The sequence below is a fragment of the Apostichopus japonicus genome, chromosome 21, assembly GCF_037975245.1.
Source record: "Apostichopus japonicus isolate 1M-3 chromosome 21, ASM3797524v1, whole genome shotgun sequence".
Classification (NCBI taxonomy): domain Eukaryota; kingdom Metazoa; phylum Echinodermata; class Holothuroidea; order Aspidochirotida; family Stichopodidae; genus Apostichopus; species Apostichopus japonicus.
The window spans coordinates 665,676-688,285 of NC_092581.1; the positions used below are offsets into that span (position 1 = coordinate 665,676).

The 22,610-nt window shown below is 36.9% G+C and overlaps 1 protein-coding gene across 1 annotated transcript in view; it reads left to right on the forward strand.

Annotated features, from left to right (window-relative positions):
* The window catches only part of LOC139962908 (beta-chimaerin-like), a 76,875-nt gene that overhangs the window by 27,243 nt on the left and 27,022 nt on the right, over window positions 1-22,610 (forward strand). The window contains exon 3 of the mRNA XM_071963306.1: window positions 18,206-18,293. Within this exon, the coding sequence (XP_071819407.1) occupies window positions 18,206-18,293 (88 nt within the window). The remainder of the gene's footprint in view (window positions 1-18,205; window positions 18,294-22,610) is intronic.

A 22,610-nucleotide genomic window follows, 5' to 3' on the forward strand; every position in this document is an offset into this window, starting at 1 on the left:
CATGGCTCAAGGGGTCAACAGGTTATCTCAAATGGTGGAAAACTTGGCCATTTTCTCAAAAATATTTTACAGTACTATTTTAAACAATGTCATGTAAGGGCTTTGCTAGCTCAAAGTTGGTAAAATGTGTCTATATTTCACATAGGAAGACTGTTCTTTCTGGATGTTGAAACATTTTGTTTAAAACTATATACTGTAAAATCCTTATGAGTGAATGACATGGTTGATGTCCACAAGGGATTTCTACAAACCTTTTCTGGTTCTCACTTAATTTATCACCAAATTTAACTCACTTGCTCTACAATTAGTTATATCTATGGTGACAGTATTTTGAGTTATGAGCAAATTATATCAAGGAATCACAAAGCTAACTGGCTTACTGGTTTAGTTAAGTAACCAATTGGTATGTAAAGGCACCCCATAGTCTAGATCTGGCAAGTCGGACTTTTTGTCTGGCTAGCAGGGCCAAAAATTCTATGACAGTTAACGTTCTGCATATTGCACATAATATGTGTATAATTATATTAATTACACAGAACTGTTGAAGTGAGGATGTGAGATTGTTCAATTTATAGACCAAGTGTCCAACTCACATACAATAGATGAAAAAAGAAGAAAACTGTTAGTTTTATCCACCTACTAACGTACATGAACACATGCTTTTCCAAACATGAAATATCACCTACTAACTTACATACACACACAGTAATATTGCTTGTCCAAATTACATGAAATGTTGCTTATTGCGACAATACTAGCCATGATTCTATTGTAACCAGGAAATTAAGTCCCAAATTTCACTGCTTGTTACTTGCAGACGTTGTAACCTAGATGCCAGTAGTTAGGATGTGCACAGCTCTTCATTTCCATGTTTATAAAGAATGTGTGTATATTCATGCAGTCCTGAACATGGATCATAACTCTGTAATTGCCAATTTCAGGACATAGGAATTAGAAAAACAGCTATTGTTATTGTACAGTATGTCTGAATTGACTGTACTCTGCTCCTGCCAGATGAGCTGCCCATGTATCTATTGTTATTGTACAGTATGTCTGAATTGACTCTGCCCATGTATCTATTGTTATTGTACAGTATGTCTGAATTGACTGTACTCTGCTCTTGCCAGATGAGCTGCCCATGCATCTATTGTTATTGTACAGTATGTCTGAATTGACTGTACTCTGCTCCTGCCAGATGAGCTGCCCATGCATCTATTGTTATTGTACAGTATGTCTGAATTGACTGTACTCTGCTCCTGCCAGATGAGCTGCCCATGCATCTATTGTTATTGTACAGTATGTCTGAATTGACTGTACTCTGCTCTTGCCAGATGAGCTGCCCATGTATCTATTGTTATTGTACAGTATGTCTGAATTGACTGTACTCTGCTCCTGCCAGATGAGCTGCCCATGTATCTATTGTTATTGTACAGTATGTCTGGATTGACTGTACTCTGCTCCTGCCAGATGAGCTGCCCATGTATCTATTGTTATTGTACAGTATGTCTGGATTGACTGTACTCTGCTCCTGCCAGATGAGCTGCCCATGTATCTATTGTTATTGTACAGTATGTCTGAATTGACTGTACTCCCCTCCTGCCAGATGAGCTGCCCATGTATCTATTGTTATTGTACAGTATGTCTGAATTGACTGTACTCTGCTCCTACATGAGCTGCCCATGTATCTATTGTTATTGTACAGTATGTCTGAATTGACTGTACTCTGCTCCTGCCAGATGAGCTGCCCATGTATCTATTGTTATTGTACAGTATGTCTGAATTGACTGTACTCTGCTCCTGCCAGATGAGCTGCCCATGTATCTATTGTTATTGTACAGTATGTCTGAATTGACTGTACTCTGCTCCTACATGAGCTGCCCATGTATCTATTGTTATTGTACAGTATGTCTGGATTGACTGTACTCTGCTCCTGCCAGATGAGCTGCCCATGTATCTATTGTTATTGTACAGTATGTCTGAATTGACTGTACTCTGCTCCTACATGAGCTGCCCATGTGTCTATTGTTATTGTACAGTATGTCTGAATTGACTGTACTCTGCTCCTGCCAGATGAGCTGCCCATGTATCTATTGTTATTGTACAGTATGTCTGAATTGACTGTACTCTGCTCCTACATGAGCTGCCCATGTGTCTGTTGTTATTGTACAGTATGTCTGAATTGACTGTACTCTGCTCCTGCCAGATGAGCTGCCCATGTATCTATTGTTATTGTACAGTATGTCTGAATTGACTGTACTCTGCTCCTACATGAGCTGCCCATGTGTCTATTGTTATTGTACAGTATGTCTGGATTGACTGTACTCTGCTCCTGCCAGATGAGCTGCCCATGTATCTATTGTTATTGTACAGTATGTCTGAATTGACTCTGCCCATGTATCTATTGTTATTGTACAGTATGTCTGAATTGACTCTGCCCATGTATCTATTGTTATTGTACAGTATGTCTGAATTGACTGTACTCTGCTCCTACATGAGCTGCCCATGTGTCTATTGTTATTGTACAGTATGTCTGAATTGACTGTACTCTGTTCCTGCCAGATGAGCTGCCCATGTATCTATTGTTATTGTACAGTATGTCTGAATTGACTCTGCCCATGTATCTATTGTTATTGTACAGTATGTCTGAATTGACTGTACTCTGTTCCTGCCAGATTAGCTGCCCATGTATCTATTGTTATTGTACAGTATGTCTGAATTGACTCTGCCCATGTATCTATTGTTATTGTACAGTATGTCTGAATTGACTGTACTCTGCTCCTGCCAGATGAGCTGCCCATGTATCTATTGTTATTGTACAGTATGTCTGAATTGACTGTACTCTGCTCCTACATGAGCTGCCCATGTGTCTATTGTTATTGTACAGTATGTCTGAATTGACTGTACTCTGTTCCTGCCAGATGAGCTGCCCATGTATCTATTGTTATTGTACAGTATGTCTGAATTGACTCTGCCCATGTATCTATTGTTATTGTACAGTATGTCTGAATTGACTCTGCCCATGTATCTATTGTTATTGTACAGTATGTCTGAATTGACTGTACTCTGCTCCTACATGAGCTGCCCATGTGTCTATTGTTATTGTACAGTATGTCTGAATTGACTGTACTCTGTTCCTGCCAGATGAGCTGCCCATGTATCTATTGTTATTGTACAGTATGTCTGAATTGACTGTACTCTGCTCCTGCCAGATGAGCTGCCCATGTATCTATTGTTATTGTACAGTATGTCTGAATTGACTGTACTCTGCTCCTGCCAGATGAGCTGCCCATGTATCTATTGTTATTGTACAGTATGTCTGAATTGACTGTACTCTGCTCCTACATGAGCTGCCCATGTGTCTATTGTTATTGTACAGTATGTCTGAATTGACTGTACTCTGCTCCTGCCAGATGAGCTGCCCATGTATCTATTGTTATTGTACAGTATGTCTGAATTGACTGTACTCTGCTCCTACATGAGCTGCCCATGTGTCTATTGTTATTGTACAGTATGTCTGAATTGACTGTACTCTGCTCCTGCCAGATGAGCTGCCCATGTATCTATTGTTATTGTACAGTATGTCTGAATTGACTGTACTCTGCTCCTGCCAGATGAGCTGCCCATGTATCTATTGTTATTGTACAGTATGTCTGAATTGACTGTACTCTGCTCCTGCCAGATGAGCTGCCCATGTATCTATTGTTATTGTACAGTATGTCTGAATTGACTGTACTCTGCTCCTGCCAGATGAGCTGCCCATGTGTCTATTGTTATTGTACAGTATGTCTGAATTGACTGTACTCTGTTCCTGCCAGATGAGCTGCCCATGTATCTCTTGTTATTGTACAGTATGTCTGAATTGACTGTACTCTGTTCCTGCCAGATGAGCTGCCCATGTATCTATTGTTATTGTACAGTATGTCTGAATTGACTGTACTCCCCTCCTGCCAGATGAGCTGCCCATGTATCTATTGTTATTGTACAGTATGTCTGAATTGACTCTGCCCATGTATCTCTTGTTATTGTACAGTATGTCTGAATTGACTGTACTCTGTTCCTGCCAGATGAGCTGCCCATGTATCTATTGTTATTGTACAGTATGTCTGAATTGACTGTACTCTGCTCCTACATGAGCTGCCCATGTATCTATTGTTATTGTACAGTATGTCTGAATTGACTGTACTCCCCTCCTGCCAGATGAGCTGCCTATGTATCTATTGTTATTGTACAGTATGTCTGAATTGACTGTACTCCCCTCCTGCCAGATGAGCTGCCCATGTATCTCTTGTTATTGTACAGTATGTCTGAATTGACTGTACTCTGTTCCTGCCAGATGAGCTGCCCATGTATCTATTGTTATTGTACAGTATGTCTGAATTGACTGTAATCCACTCTTATGACCTGTCTCGACACTTTAGTCTTACGCTTTTCTATCTTCCTAGCCTAAGAACCTGATAACTTTTAACATTGCAACCCTTATAGACTCACTCCTGGATCAACACCCATTGACTCTTCCTCCAAATCTTACATATGTGAAGCCGACTGCCTGTTGAACATTGATCAGGATGCTATAATATTAATAAAATAAGACAGCTGAAAATGAGTATTTTATGGTATTGAGTCCTTAGGTACTGTATGCCATTCTAAGGTATAGGCCTACAGTATGTGTGTACTATCTGCCAGTTTTCAACCTACTGTACCACATTGCGGTTTCCTATAGCCTCTTTACAGGAAGCTTATTCTTTTTAACAAATGTTACAACCTGTAGTGCCTTCCTATTTGCCGGACTGAGGATTAGTTAATGTTTGAACTGTATAATTGTCAGTCATCTACTAGTTGACTGTAGCATGCTGTATTTGGCATCTTACCTACAGTACAGTACAACCTATTCTGAAATACTGCCCTCTTTATATCTTTCAGTGACCAATACTGTATATCCCCAGTGGTTGAATTTAACTGTTGGCTTGAACTTTACAAACACATATGCAAATTTCTGTATGACTGGTTCCTTATTTTTCTGCTTAAATAGATTTGTGTATTTAATATGGATACATTGATTTTGAATGTTGGTTACTGTATTTAACCATTGTAAGCATGTGGTTGTTTTGTCCCTTTAGACCAGGCTTGTTTTTTCACTAACATTATAGACACAGCATACGATGAGAAATATGGAAGCTATACTCTAAAAGCTGTTAAAAGTTTGTGTCCATATTGTGTATTAATGTTGTGATACTCACAAACTGCATAGTAAAGATAAAGACCTGGTACTGTACCTATAGTTACAATGAGTTAAAAGTCTATTCAGATTGTACCAGGAACGATGCAGGCATTTAAGGTTTGAAATTAAAGTAAGCAAAACAATTGAGCAAATTTCTTTGACACAATTTTTGTTTTGTATTTTGTTTGTATTGGTTTAATCCATTTATAAGTTACTAATTAGGAACATATAACTATAGTACATGTTATATATGCTTATAACTATGTGGAGTTCCAACCTGTGGTTACAATGAGGGGGTGCTAACATCATTACTGTACATTCTGATTTATATTACATGGCTTGGTCAGCGTTATGCAAAATTAAATTTGAAGAAGATTTAACATACGTATAACTACTGAGCATTAAGAGAAAAGAGAAACAATAAATTGAAAGTAGATTGAAAACAAATGAATAGAAAGGAGCTTGTTACAGTTTCTGTAGTCCTGTGGATATGATAACCATTCTGTTATTATGTTAAATGCACGAGTTGTGGACTGTTAGGAATATGTACAAAAAACATTGCAGACAGCAAGAGTATAATTAATGGAGCAGTGTAATTAATGGAAATTTACGGTGCTTAGTACAGTCTTTATGTTTATGTCCCATTTTGATATTCCTGATCATGTAATTCCGAAGGTGGACTTAAGTTTACAGGTCATATTTTTGCCACTTTCTTAGGACTATAAATATCGGCAATTCTTTTTCTTCCAAAGTTTTTGACGACTCTCAAAACTTTTTGATGACCCTATAAAAGGGTCACACCTCCCCCCCAGGTAAAAAATAATTGCTATAAATGGAGTGTTGACATTGGATGGCAACGTTTGCCTGTGATCTATCCTTGTTACAGATCTCCAAAGATAACATAGATATCTCAATCTATGGCCTACAGGCCTAGTGCAATGTAGAAAAAAAATTCAAAATGATCTCATCTTCAATAATTAGAAGAGGCATCTCAGGTATACAGTAGAGTAAGTCATCTTCCATTTTGGAATCTTGGATAGCAATGCTATTTTACTGACGCTTGAATTCAGTTTAGCCAACATGATTGCAAATACATTAAAGTAACTTTCAGTTGTGTGAAAAGTTGCCAAATGAATGGTGGATAACATTTCAGACTGCAGCTTATCAAGATTCTTGGAATAATAATAATAATAATAATAATAAATTACACTTAGAAAGGACAAATATGACAGTGCCCTCTGTTACTTTAAGGCGTGGCTGGAGGTCCTCATCAGTTAAAATGAGCTTGTAAACAACCACTTGGACAAAAGAAAAGCTCAAAGAAAGTAAGGAAACAATGGGTTTAAATCTAAGTATTATTGCTGTGAAAATTGAAACTTTTTCAATTACAATTCAATAATTGATTTAAATCATAATGAGGGTGCGTTAATGAGGGAGCATGAGATGCAAATTAAAAACAGATATCAATTAGTTGGATATGATATATTAGCTGTATGGTATATGCGATGTATACTGTTCGCTACTTTAGCTTTATCCAATAGTATAACTCATGAAAGAAAAACCTGTACAAGTCCTCAACTAGAATTTATACCACAAGCAACTATGGAAAGAAATATTGCAACTACTACACAGCTCAATTAAAGTCGTGGGAAACACTTACAGCTGACAAAATGGCCGCTCTATAATACCCAGACTGTCAAGGGATTAAATATATAGTGCGTCCTTGTCAAGTTTTGTCAATATCTCAAGTTTTTATTTATAATGTATTGAATGTGAAGCCTTACACCACTTTAAGCCTGTGATATTGATTGTAATATTGCACAAATCCAATTTTTTCTCTCAATGAAAACAACCTCTGGCCTCATGTCCATCTCTCTCTCTCCTAAGCAAGATGACGGTGCAAGATTTATTAACATTTGCCTCTCCAGAGAGTTTGACACAGGTTACCTTTCAGTGTACTCCCTAACGGCCATTTGGTGGCCAAGAACCAGTATAGTTCAAGGAATTGTTGTCTATCAGGAGAGAGAATCTTTGGACTGTATCAAGAAGTTGGATGTTTGTGAAATATATCTTGTCTGAGAGCCAGGCCACTTTCTTCCCATTAGTGTGTTTCACTGTTGAAAACAGTGTCTGTATCAATAAGTTGACAAAATTACATTTTCTATTGATGCATGTTTGTAGCCTGCTGGACTTGGAGCACCTGGCCAAGTGTTTTTAGAGTACTAAATACTTTACTAGAGTAGCCTAGACCTCACATTGTACTAAAATATGAGACTTTAGCAGTCAAATGTGCCACACATAAATACTTTACTAGAGTAGCCTAGACCTCACATTGTACTAAAATATGAGACTATAGCAGTCACATGTGCCACACATAAATACTTTACTAGGGTACCTCACATTGTACTAAAATATGAGACTACAATCAAAATAGACTTTTACATATATGAGCAAAATGTGGTAGTTCTTGAATCAAAGTGTGTGGCAGGCATGGGTGAATAGATTTGTTTCAAAGAAATGGAAGTAACTAATCAGTAATTAGCCATTGTTTTAGAGTTGACGATGCTACAGTAGGGGATCCACTGGTTTTGTATGAACAATTTGCAATGTCCATTTACTTGCTTTAGAAAAGAAATCCTTGACATACATCTATACTATATGTACTATTTACATTTACACAGGACTGGGACAGTTGTAACACACATACTATGCAATACTGCATTCAGCTCCAACTTGAAAAGACCATGTACACATTACTTTCACTGATCTCCTTCTGTAATCAAAACCAAGGTTACACAGTTTCATATTCATTTAAGTTAATGGTATTGATAATTAATAAAACAAACATTAATATCCATAATTGCTGAATGAACCATACTGTAGGTGCTATTGTAATTTGCATGGCTTTGTAATCTTATTAATTTTTCTGTTTAATTATGTATAGGCCTCATACATGTATAAGATAAGAATTGAGTTAATTGGCAATTAATGTAGAGACTAAAGTACTTAAATACTGCACAGTACAGACCTCAGAAGTAACGAACCTTTACAATATGCTACTGTACACAGAGCGTCTCAACTGACATTAATTTCGCTAACCAACAGCAACTGAGCACAGCAACCTTGAAGCTTTGAGAAACCTTGACACTACATATATTCTTGTTAATTGTGTAATCACCTTGACACTACATATATTCTTTGTTAATTGTGTAATCACCTTGACACTACATATATTCTTGTTAATTGTGTAATCACCTTGACACTACATATAATCTTGTTAATTGTATAATCACCTTGACACTACATACAGTATATTCTTGTTAATTGTGTAATCTCCTTGACACTACATACAGTATATTCTTGTTAATTGTATAATCACCTTGACACTACATATATTCTTGTTAATTGTGTAATCTCCTTGACACTACATATATTCTTGTTAATTGTGTAATCTCCTTGACACTACATATATTCTTGTTAATTGTGTAATCTCCTTGACACTACATATATTCTTGTTAATTGTGTAATCACCTTGACACTACATATATTCTTGTTAATTGTGTAATCTCCTTGACACTACATACAGTATATTCTTGTTAATTGTATAATCACCTTGACACTACATATATTCTTGTTAATTGTGTAATCTCCTTGACACTACATATATTCTTGTTAAATGTATAATCACCTTGACACTACATATATTCTTGTTAATTGTGTAATCACCTTGACACTACATATATTCTTGTTAATTGTGTAATCTCCTTGACACTACATATATTCTTGTTAATTGTGTAATCTCCTTGACACTACATATATTCTTGTTAATTGTGTAATCACCTTGACACTACATATATTCTTGTTAATTGTGTAATCACCTTGACACTACATATATTCTTGTTAATTGTGTAATCACCTTGATAGGATGCCTCAGTGATGGTGCCCTCCATTGGTCCTGATGAACGTTACGGCAGTTCCGAATGATTTGAATAGAAGATTACTCAACTAGAATATGTTCTAGACACTTTGGGTTTAAAAGGAGAAGGGAGGTCATTGACTGGCAGGGTCCAGTCATAGAGGGTGCACAGTGTTGAAAGGTTACCCATTCACTAAAGACACGGTAGAACAAGAGTGCTGAGGTTGTGAGGAGACAGGTAAGCTCATCACTGGTATAATCTTGTAAATTACCTTGATGTGCTTGGACATTACAGTACATATCAGCCATGACAGACTATGCTAGGAAGTCCTGTAATGTAATTACTGTACATATAGTCTGCAATTGAATTGTACATAACTTTACCTGGACTAAAGAAGATCAAGGCCATTTTTTTTGTATTTTTGTATGAAACTTTTCTAAATATTAGCTAAGTACCTCTATAAGATTGACAGTAACTAGTATTTAATACATGTATGTGAACTGCAAATTCACGTATGATTGACAGTAACTAGTATTAAATACATGTATGTGAACTGCAAATTCACACCTATACAAGATTGACAGTAACTAGTATTAAATACATGTATGTGAACTGCAAATTCACACCTATACAAGATTGACAGTAACTAGTATTAAATACATGTATGTGAACTGCAAATTCACACCTATACAATATTTACAGTAACTAGTATTAAATACATGTATGTGAACTGCAAATTCACACCTATACAAGATTTACAGTAACTAGTATTAAATACATGTATGTGAACTGCAAATTCACTTAAGATTGACAGTAACTAGTATTAAATACATGTATGTGAACTGCAAATTCACACCTATACACCTCACTCCCCTCTCTCCTCTCCCTCCCCCGCTTTTCCACTCCCTTTCCCTCCCTTCCCTCCTACTCCATCCTCTCCGCATTTCCCCTCCTCTCCCTCCGGCTCCTTATGTCAGCTTCGATCTGAACAGTAATAACAGAAATGGAAATGAGTCTACCGCCCTCATTCCATCAGTGTGGTATATTACATAAATTGCTCAGCACGTAGAAAGAGAGTTGTTCCTAATTAGTATTCACAGCAAAGGTCAGTTGTGTTGACGGGAAATTTAATTTGAGAGCTCCTTGGTGTATTTTATTCATTACTGCTTCATAAATCGCACTTTACCTGAGGTGTCGTTCTACTTGTAGAGTTTAAATTAAATTATAATATCCAACGGTATACAGTAAGCGTAAATATTCCGTAACTAGAATTTTAACATTCCAAAATGCACGTTGTTGGAAATAAGCAATATTTGTTACCAGGTTGGAGTCAACCATTCGTCTGAGATCAAGGGTAGCTGGCATTCCTTTCCGCCTCACTAGAATGCAGATAATTTGGTAAATGTTAATTTGTGTATTTTTTGTCTGTAGATGAGCTGTAAATTGCCCCTCCCCCCAAAAAAAGCATTAAATTAAAATCGGGCAACAGAATTATATAAAGCAGTCTTGGGACTAAAACATTTGCCCAAAAGTAAACATTTTATGGCTAAAGCCATAAGTTTTCCGTGTTACGGAAAACGTATGAACTTCACGGAATCAAGAGTAGGACACGGAAAATGGAATTTCAAAGCAATTTAAAAAAAAAATGAAACTCAAACTGATCCAATAACACAGAAAACAATCCTTGTTACTTGATCCTTTTCAACTTATTATTAAAACGCCACAAGTTGCAGAGTATACCAACGTTTGAGTATCTAGTACCCTAGCTCTGATAATAAACACACAGGTACACCAGTGAGCCCTGACGTATTCCCTAATATTTTATTGTTAATACTTAGAAAACGGAAAAAGCACGGAAAGGTACAAGAAAATGTAAAAGCACAGAAAGTGGCATATTTACAGAATGGAATTTTGATTTTTGAGAAAACAGAAAAATGATGGCTTCAGTTATGGCAGCATTTTGTAATTGATTGAGCATAGTTGTTCTCAAACTCTTACACTCTGATACTGTACAGTGTGCAGTATGGTATTTTCTCTAAACAGTCACAGAGAGGAGACTTTACTCCCTTGAACATACTGGACATGCTATTAGCCTGTAGATTATTATCCAGTAGAGGGGACTCTTGCATCATGACAACATTTCTGTAAAACAAATTCATTTTCATAACAACCTAAAAATTTGCATATCTCTTATTCAACTCTGTTTTTCGCATAATCAGCCAGTCCATATAGCTTCTTTTTCATTTTCTTTTTTTAACTTGAGTTGAGTAGATCTGTGTGTAAATTATATTTCATGCAGTATGAACACTTAAACCCTTGGAAACTCTGCATGCTAGTTCATACATTAATGATATGCACAGACACTATTTCCAAAAATCTCTATGTAAAGCAGTAAAGCAGGCAGCTCAAATATTTGGAGTGTTGTGGTTGGCAAAGACTTTGCCTGATGCAGTGCATGTGGTAAATTAGTCTTAAAAGTTGAAGGGGAAAAATGTCAAATCCATTATATTACCATAACTTTGTAATGCAAGGAACATGACCTTGTGCGGTACTGTGAACCATTTTTGCAAGAATTGGTCATGTTAGTTACTGCAGTGATTATCTTGTGTTTGAAATAATGCATTTGGACACTATGATGACATTTCCTTTTCTTCCATCTTTCTACTCCTATCCCATTTCCAACCCAAACAACACCATTTAGAATTTCATCAAAATGCAACATTGTCATATTTATGTATATATAATTTTCCCCTTAAAGTTCAGTGAGCTAAATGTACATCATAGCAAAAGAAAGAAATTAGCATTTCAGCTGACATTATATAAAATCTGCTTTTGCCAGAAACATTCACAAAATACTACCAATTTAAAAAAGGAAAAATCATATTTTCTGCACACAAATTGCTATGAAGATGTGGTTTTGACCTATAGATGCAGACAATTGCCAGCCTTGATATTAAGTGACCAACTTCAGCCTCTGGAGCATCCCTTTAAACAAGGAGTTCACTTAATTTTTTTTATATAAAAACTGAAAAACCACTCACTACCTTATACAGTTTAATTGGTTCAAACAGTGCTGTACCATGGAAGCTAACATCTCATACATTTAATAACAAGCACAACACTTGGCTAACACCTTTAGATGAAATATCATTTCTTAGTTTAGACCTTCTGTGCTCTCAATCAGAAATCTCCATCTTTGTAAAGGTTTTATGAAAAGAATGAGCCCATACAGTGCAATTACAGTACAGTAGGCAAACAGGATTTTCACCCAATAAGCAACTCTTATTTGCTCAGTTATTTCATTATCCAAAATCTTTGGAATCAAACTTGTAATGAGTACATGACACTTTAGTCACCAAGAATTGCGTGGCTGTTTTATATGATACCAGCTGAGATCTACAGTCCAGTACTGTATAGTATACAGGCGGTTGCAATGTGTCCTTTCATATACTGCATTTTTGTAGAAATTCTGAAAATGCATATATTTAGCAAGTCAGCTGGCGGAGTCAAACAGTGCGTGATGAAGATGCTTGCTGTATGTCGCGTGTAATTTTTACAGTGTAGCTTGCGTCAAGTTTTAAGAGCTTCCATCAACCCATAAACACTTCTAATTGACATTTCTTGCTCCTGATATCTGTTGCCACTTTCAATGATTTCAAAATGAAGGTCATTTTATAATTATTACCTGCTTCAGCAGTTGATGTGGATTGAGTTTGGAAGTTTTTTCAAGGATGCTTTCTTCTTGATTTTGAATGTCTCGTCGTGGCAACAGATGTCTCTCCATGTCTTGAATTTGTAACCCTTTGAGAGCTTAACAGCACTTTTATTGGATACTAGTAAGTTGTCACGGATACAGAGAGCTGTGCCTGTGAGGAACACTTTGTCAGCATATGTACATGTTAATAGTATTGCAGAAGCACCACATTTCAGTGTTTGTTACATATTCGTGAACATCTGCCATTGGAAGAAGCTTCTATTTTGTTGGGACTTGGTAGCTTCTATATTAAATCATATTGGAAGATATCTATACTGTACAATTCTAGATTTTCTGTTAGACTTTCTGTTCTTTGGAATAAATGTTTCTAAATCTTACTACAGTGATCTTAAAGGAGGCATTCGATCCGGCTTGTTGAACTGCCTGTGGAATTAGTGATCTTAAAGGATGCATTCGGTAAGGCTTGTTGAACTGCCTGTGGTATTAGTGATCTTAAAGGATGCATTCGGTCAGGCTTGTTGAACTGCCTGTGGAATAAGTGATCTTAAAGGAGGCATTCGGTCAGGCTTGTTGAACTGCCTGTGGAATTAGTGATCTTAAAGGAGGCATTCGATCTGGCTTGTTGAACTGCCTGTGGAATTAGTGATCTTAAAGGATGCATTCGGTAAGGCTTGTTGAACTGCCTGTGGTATTAGTGATCTTAAAGGAGGCATTCGGTCAGGGTTGTTGAACTGCCTGTGGAATAAGTGATCTTAAAGGAGGCATTCGGTCAGGCTTGTTGAACTGCCTGTGGAATTTTGAAAAACTTTCTTCAAGTTTGTTTATGAATGCGTTTATCTTCACTGGATGACTCACAACTGGAGTTTGCTTGGACATTGAACAGTTCCTTTTGTAACCTTCTTCTCTCTCGGTGATAATTTATCAATCTTTATTTGAGTGCTGCAATTGAACTGTAGTTCTAAAAGTGAGAAATAGAACTTATAGAAATATAATAATAACAACTGATAATAAATAAAATGTCATAATGTGTGTGTGAGCTTTCACATGAAAATTACTTGCAAAATTGTTAAGTGTTCATCAACATGGCAAAGGATATAGTTTGTTATGTGACTTGATTCAGTCCTTGATCCATATGAAAGGTTGATGACGACAAAGATTAACTAAGATTAACTATAGAATTCAAGAAACATATTTCCATAGACTGCACTGTAGCTTTTATATTAAATCATATTGGAAGATATCTATACTGTACAATTCTAGATTTTCTGTTAGACTTTCTGTTCTTTGGAATAAATGTTTCTAAATCTTACTACAGTGATCTTAAAGGAGGCATTCGATCAGGTTTGTTGAACTGCCTGTGGAATTAGTGATCTTAAAGGAGGCATTCGGTCAGGCTTGTTGAAATGTCTGTGGAATTAGTGATCTTAAAGGAGACATTCGATCAGGCTTGTTGAACTGCCTGTGGAATTAGTGATCTTAAAGGAGGCATTCGGTCAGGCTTGTTGAACTGCCTGTGGAATTAGTGATCTTAAAGGAGGCATTCGGTCAGGCTTGTTGAACTGCCTGTGGAATAAGTGATCTTAAAGGAGGCATTCGATCAGGCTTGTTGAACTGCCTGTGGAATTAGTGATCTTAAAGGAGGCATTCGGTCAGGCTTGTTGAACTGCCTGTGGAATTAGTGATCTTAAAGGAGGCATTCGGTCAGGCTTGTTTGAACTGCCTGTGGAATTTTGAAAAACTTTCTTCAAGTTTGTTCATGAATGCGTTTATCTTCACTGGATGACTCACAACTGGAGTTTGCTTGGACATTGAACAGTTCCTTTTGTAACCTTCTTCTCTCACGGTGATAATTTATCAATCTTTATTTGAGTGCTGCAATTGAACTTTAGTTCTAAAAGTGAGAAATAGAACTTATAGAAATATAATAATAACAACTGATAATAACTAAAATGTCATAATGTGTGTGTGAGCTTTCACATGAAAATTACTTGCAAAATTGTTAAGTGTTCATCAACATGGCAAAGGATATAGTTTGTCATGTGACTTGATTCAGTCCTTGATCCATATGAAAGGTTGATGACGACAAAGATTAACTAAGATTAACTATAGAATTCAAGAAACATATTTCCATAGACTGCACTGTAAACAATTGACCTGAAGTAGTCATTCCTGCAGCACCTGTTTTAATTGTAATACACTGATCTTTGCAGCATTTAAACAACCTCGGACATGTATCATGTATCCATAGCAATTATACACATGATCCAAACAATAGCTTCAAACATCTTGTAGTACGTAGCGTTATCTTGTATAGGTCACAAAATAAGACACACGTTTGTTGTTTTGTTTGTGCTTTAATAACAGCAACTTTGTCATGCGTAAGTAACCAAACCAGTGAATTTTAGGCTGCTACATTAATATGCTACTAATGTTTTTAAATTTTTTTATTTTTTTATAAAGCCTTGGAACATATGTGACCGTTAGACTAATCTCTTGTATTCTCACTATTCTAGGAAATTGGCATGTAATAGTTACAGAGGTATGGTCAGGATCATTAAGTTAATTCCTGATACAGTCCGTTAGTTTGATCAGTAAGTTCTCAGTTGTGGTGAGATTAGTATACAGTATACACTTAATATAGTGTAGAAAAGATTCATGCTCACAAAAGAAATTGGTGGAAACTTTAATTGATCAATGACAGAGTTACAAAGATTAGTACAACTTAAATCAATAAAGTTAAAAAAAAAAGAGACTTTAATAGTGACTGGGCCGCAGCAAGTCATCCATCTCAAATTGAACTGCTCAGACCTTTGTTACAAAGACTACAGTACAATACAGCAGTCTTAAAACTTTAAATTAAGAACTTCCCATATTGATTGACTTTTTGATTTTTATGAGTGTATTGTTTGGAAAACAGGTCATGTTGTGCGTAGAGCCTGTGCAGCGTTGACAGGATACACCCATGAACGGTTATATCATAATAATGATGGTAGTGATTAAGATACATCCTTCCTGGAAATTGGCCCATAATGCAAGTTTCCACAAGGAGAGAGAAAAACTGTCTCTGTCTAGCACACCCCTTGAGCTCCCCCCCCCCCAAAATACAATAAAGAAGGGCAGTAACCAACATCGCTCTGTGAGATTCACTTCCATTCTCAGTCTACGAGAATTCGCCAACCGTCAAAGTGCAGATGAACTCATATTTAATGATTCGCTTTATTCCTGTCCTCGCCAAACATACATTTTCGGGGGTTTCAAGCAGATTAGAGACCTTGTTGTCTTATTAATGTGTGATTTGTTGGATCAATAGCTCATTGATAAATCAAAAGAAAATTTGGGAAAAAAGACTGAGAGTGACTCAAGGGTGTGTTTATTCATGTCGTGTGTGCATCATAGTGAATAGCAGTAGCTCGCAGCTGTTGTCAGTTCTGACATCTTCAACTGTGATGGAGTAGATCATTTTGAAAAAGTTGAAGTTTTATGTAAGCAGATTTTCCATTAATTTAGTCGAATTGGACGCAATTCATTTTGTAGAATAATTGTTGGTGACTTTTGGAATTATTCTGGAGAGCAAAATAAACTTTGGAGAGTAAAGGATAGCTTTATCTTTCATTTATCTTTTTTGAAAGTGGTTTGCTCCTGATGGAACAAGTTAGATTCTTTGGTAATAGTGCCATAGTCAAGACTTGATATTTTATTTTATCCAAGTCCTTGGATTTTCACGACAAGTATTATTTTTCTGATTGATCAGGTTTTCTTTGAAGTAATTGGGTTTAAGGAATACAGATTGACTTAATTAACATCTTGCTGAATTTTTTGCAAATATTGCTACTAAATGGATGAATTTCAGCACGTTCCGGTGTAGAAACAAGTTTGAGAATGTACGTTTGTGTCACCAAAATTCGGGATAATACCATTGTGGGAGATTGCAAGAGAATGGATCTGTATCGGCCACTTCAACAAATTAGGAATGTTCCTGTCATCAAGGTGACAGGTCCGTCAGATGAAATATTTCCTAGTTATGAATGTGTACAAGTGAGGAGTAGAGAACTAGAAAGACCCACCAATTTGCCAAACATTGTGGAGAGGAAGGTCATACCTTACAATAGTAAAAGGGACAAGATTTCACCGCTGAAGGAGACGTCATTTCTGAATTTTGTACCCGAGAGACCAAAGGAGGAGAGACAACTCCAAAGTAGGCAAACTCTTGCCACATCGCCACCAGAGGAAGGACTGGAACTTCAGGTCAAACTGGACATTCTCACCCGCAAGCATTGTGTGGACATCATTCTTCCCCACCAGAGACGGAAACGCCACAGCTCCGTCTCTTCAGCCTTAAAATGTGAAAAACCAGACTTGCTGAGATCGCTGCCAGAGAGCCTGGACAGTGAGTCCCTCCCAGAGATCACAGAAAATGAGGTCTACTCTCCGTTGCCAAGCTACAGTCCAGACACGCTGGACATCTTTTTGATGAATGACAGAAGCCGTTCTTCCAGCTTTAGTTATTTCGGAGAGCTCAAAAATTTTGTGAAGAAAGGGAAAAAGAATCCCAAGAGGAAAGATGTTTGTAAGGGATATTTTTTACACATCCTTGCAGTTCATGTCTTATCTGCCTTATATTGTAAGGAATCATTTCGATGTCTTTGCCGTAACTAGTGAAAACTATCCGGCCTTCACAACATATAATGCTTATAACACTGATGTACTGTATGACCCTTGATAGGCACTTTATAGGCACTTGATACCATATACCCTCTTTACCACTATACAGGGTCATGTGCCCTTCTCTACGTTTCTTCTGTTGTAGTAAATTCTCATCTTTCTATCCTACCATTGGCATAAGGTGAGCTACTGTATACTATACCATGGAGTTGCTACCCTATACTTTACCTACAGTACCATTGAAGTGGTGCATTTCTCTACAGGTCTACCATTTATAAGGAACCTTTCTTTCTACCTACCTTTAGAGCAGTGCCCATCTCAGTCTATCTATTCCCTGGTCCCCCATTTACCCCCCAACCCCACCTTTATGTGTGCTGACTTCTTTCCCTCCTGCACATTTCCATATCTGATTAATGTGGGTGCCATACTTGTATACATGTGAGTGTACAGTGGGCATATATATATATATTTTTTGGCTCTTTCTCTTAAGAAGGATTTTGAAGCAATTGTCTTACACAGCTAACTAGACAATTGGCTAAATTGCTTTAACTATCTTAAGTTAGCATGGTGTTAACAGCACAGTGGTTGCATTGTCCTTGAAATTAAACTATATATATATGTATCAATGTAACTATATATATGTATCAATAATATGTATCATTTAATATCAGTTTCTTGTTTTTTTCCATGCAGTATACCACCTCCAGAACCAAGCGCCTAAACCCAAAAGGATTATTTGCGAATACGTCGAAGCAGGGAAACCACCTCACTATGGTCGAGAGTAAGTGAAGGAATTTATTTGATGGTTAATGGGGTTTGTGTGTGGAGGGGATGGGAGGGGATGTGGGGGATCTTCAGAAAGATATTGTAAGCATTTTTAATTGTAGGGAGAGGGATGGAGCAGTGAAAGTGAGCTGATATATTTCAAACGTTTACTTCTGCAGTAGGCCCTCCTATTTCCTTCCAAGTACATCTCTTGACAACTGAAATGAAGCACTGCAAGATCTGTAGATCCAAACGTCTGCTATTTAAATTCATCTCTGCTATTTCTTCGTCACACTCCAACTATTATATAATACTAGTTTAGGATTGTTTGGGACTGGGCAGATTGTTTTGCCAGTAAATTGGCAATAATATTTATTTGAGATTCTACACACAAAACTTACTATAAACTGTAAGGGATAGCTGGGACTGAGTTCTGTCCACTCGTAACAATATTGAATTTACAAATTAGTTCTGCATGAGAGAGGTGATACTGCACACAAGAAATATAGTAACCCTTTTAAGTTGGCTGTTGTTGATCTTTCATGTTACCAAACAATATATATATAAGTATATACTGTAACAATTTGCAAATACAGATGGAGTTAAGTACTGTCATTGTTATAGTTACTATTTATGACTGTAAAGCTTGATAATTAACAAGGAGCAGCATGAGTGTTTTAAGATTTGTCAAATCAATGAACTGATTTTTAGCTACAAGAATATCGTGAACATGAATGAAAATCTAAAATACCGTACAGCAATGCACATATTAACTGTACTATTGAACGAGGATCAGTGTATTATGGGAATACAAGTATAGCAAAGTTGTAAAAATCAAGAGGGAACATAAAGCTTTCCAACTGGAGTATACTTGTTAAGCATTTGAAAACTTGAAAATATTCATATTGTTATATAATGTACAGTAGCTTAAATGTACATATTTAACAATACTGTTGTCTTCATGCGGCTTCATCTGTACAGGTATTCAAACACATTTATCTTAGTACAAAACATGTTGATAAGGCTGACACATATACCTAAGTACAAAACATGTTGATAAGGCTGACACATATACCTTAGTACAAAACATGTTGATAAGGCTGACACATATACCTTAGTACAAAACATTTTGAAGAAGCTAATACATATACCTTAGTACAAAACATGTTGATGAAGCTGACACATTTACCTTAGTACAAAACATGTTGATAAGGCTGACACATATACCTTAGTACAAAACATGTTGATAAGGCTGACACATATACCTTAGTACAAAACATTTTGATAAAGCTAATACATATACCTTAGTACAAAACATGTTGATAAGGCTGACACATTTACCAGAAGTACAAAACATGTTGATAAGGCTGACACATATACCTTAGTACAAAACATGTTGATAAGGCTGACACATATACCTTAGTACAAAACATGTTGATAAGGCTGACACATATACCTTAGTACAAAACATTTTGATGAAGCTAATACATATACCTTAGTACAAAACATGTTGGTGAAGCTGACACATTTACCCTAATACAAAACATGTTGATGAAGCTGACACATTTACCTTAGTACAAAACATGTTGATGAAGCTGACACATTTACCTTAGTACAAAACATGTCGATAAGCAGTGGCGTAGGAAGGTACTTTTGAATGGGGGGTGCTGAAGACTGATGGCCGGCCTGGGCAAGGGGTCTAAAGGGAGGGGGTGTCCCCCTCCCCTTTGGAATTTTTTGGCATTTCCAGGTGGCCTCAGATGCATTTGGTGCAATGTAGCACACTTCAACACCCACTCCATTTTGTAAATAATTCTGCATTTTCACCTGGCCTTAGATGTAATTTGGTGCTCCAAATGAGATTTTTTTCTCATTTGGAAATGAAAAAGGGGTTTTCTGACTTGCGAAGCGGGGGGCGGAATGATACTTCCGCCCTCCATATTTTTCAGTCCCCCCGGTTCCTACGCCCTTGGTGATAAGGCTGACACATTTACCTTACTAGTACAAAACATGTTGATGAAGCTGACACATATACCTTAGTACAAAACATGTTGATGAAGCTGACACATTTGCCTTAATGCAAAACATGTTGATGAAGCTGACACATTTACCTTAGTACAAAACATGTTGATGAAGCTGACATTATTTACCTTAGTACAAAACATGTTGATGAAGCTGACACATATACCTTAGTACAAAACATGTTGATGAAGCTGACACATTTACCTTAGTACAAAACATGTTGATAAGGCTGACACATATATACCTTAGTACAAAACATGTTGATGAAGCTAACGCATATACCTTAGTACAAAACATGTTGATGAAGCTGACATGTTGATGAAGCTGACACATTTACCTTAGTACAACACATGTTGATGAAGCTGACACATTTACCTTAGTACAAACATGTTGATGAAGTTGGCACATTTACCTTAGTACAAAACATGTTGATGAAGCTGACACATTTACCTTAGTACAAAACATGTTGATGAAGTTGACACATTTACCTTAGTACAAAACATGTTGATGAAGCTCACAGATTAACCTTATTAAAAATATGTTGATGAAGCTGGCACATTTACCTCAGTACAAAACATGTTGATGAAGCTCACAGATTAACCTTAGTACAAAACATGTTGATGAAGCTGACACATTTACCTTAGTACAAAACATGTTGATGAAGCTGACACATTCAGTTATTCGTTTCTGTCTACTCAACTTATTAAGTATTGAGTAATTATGGTAATTATGGATAAGATAAATCAGCATTTTGTCCAGGTTTGAAAACAAGACTTTATTTATATTGATCTGCAGTGCTAGCATATTACATGTATTGGCAGCTACAGTATTCTGCACCAGCCTTTATGTACAGTTACTGTATATGTGCAGCATACTGCCTACATATCCTTCTCTCACTCTCTTCAGAAATGCTTATTAACACTATCATTGGGAACAGAACATAGATGATTTCAAAAGAAAACATACCTATGGGGCAATGAAATTAAGTGAAAATATACTAAAGAAAGAAACATTGTTGGAGCAAATTCAAGTTAATATCTGATGCCATGATATGTCTGATCAGGGACAGGTAGGCCTGTGTACACTCAAAGCTACACAAAAATGCAGCTTACAACCAGCGTCACGTTCCTCACCAAACATGCACATGCAGTTAACTTTTACATGTGCGGCCTAAAAGTAGGAAGTTTGTATTACATGGACAGCAAAGATCTCCAAGTTACGCTTAGTCTTAGAGCCTGGATCATAAACAAGCTAAGTTTATCACAAGACAATTTGTTAAAGGATATATGATAACGTGCTACATCCTTGTTTGCCCTATGATAGTTTGATCACAGTTCAGCCGTGCCCATACTGTGTGTATCCAAAAGGTGAAACATTCAATCTATTTGGGAAATATATCATCACAGAAGGATATTAACCACCTCAATGATACTTTTCCTGCTAATTTTAGCCTAATTAAAGCCAAACTTTGATGAACTTTTGCACAGGATGATTGCAAAAAGGATGAAGTATCGAAAAAGGGAATATGGAATAGAATTGGAAGTTTGACTTGTAGGCTCATATCAGCAGGAAAAGTCTTCCATGTAAAAAGGGGACTATAGATACAGGACACAAATAGTTGCTAAATGGGCTAAAATGGTCACCCATTTCCAAACAGTTATCATTAGTAAATAAGTTTGTGATAATCTTTGTTCACAAGTTTGGGTATCTAGCTGGGTATCTAGCCATGTAACAGGTATTGTAGCTGGGTATCTAGCCATGTACCAGGTAATGTAACTGGGTATCTAGCCATGTACCGGGTATTGTAGCTGGGTATCTAGCCATGTATGTACCAGGTAATGTAGCTGGGTATCTAGCCATGTATGTACCAGGTAATGTAGCTGGGTATCTATGTAGCCATGTATGTAACAGGTATTGTAGCTGGGTATCTAGCAATGTATATACCAGGTAATGTAGCTGGGTATCTAGCCATGTACCAGGTAATGTAGCTGGGTGTCTAGCCATGTACCAGGTATTGTAGCTGGGTATCTAGCCATGGTTCAGGTATTGTAGCTGGGTATCTAGCCATGTACCAGGTAATGTAGCTGGGTATCTAGCCATGTAACAGGTATTGTAGCTGGGTATCTAGTCATGTATATACCAGGTATTGTAGCTGGGTATCTAGCCATGTTTGTACCAGGTAATGTAGCTGGGTATCTAGCCATGTACCAGGTATTGTAGCTGGGTATCTTGCCATGTATGTACCAGGTAATGCAGCTGGGTATCTAGCAATGTATGTACCAGGTAATGTAGCTGGGTATCTAGCCATGTA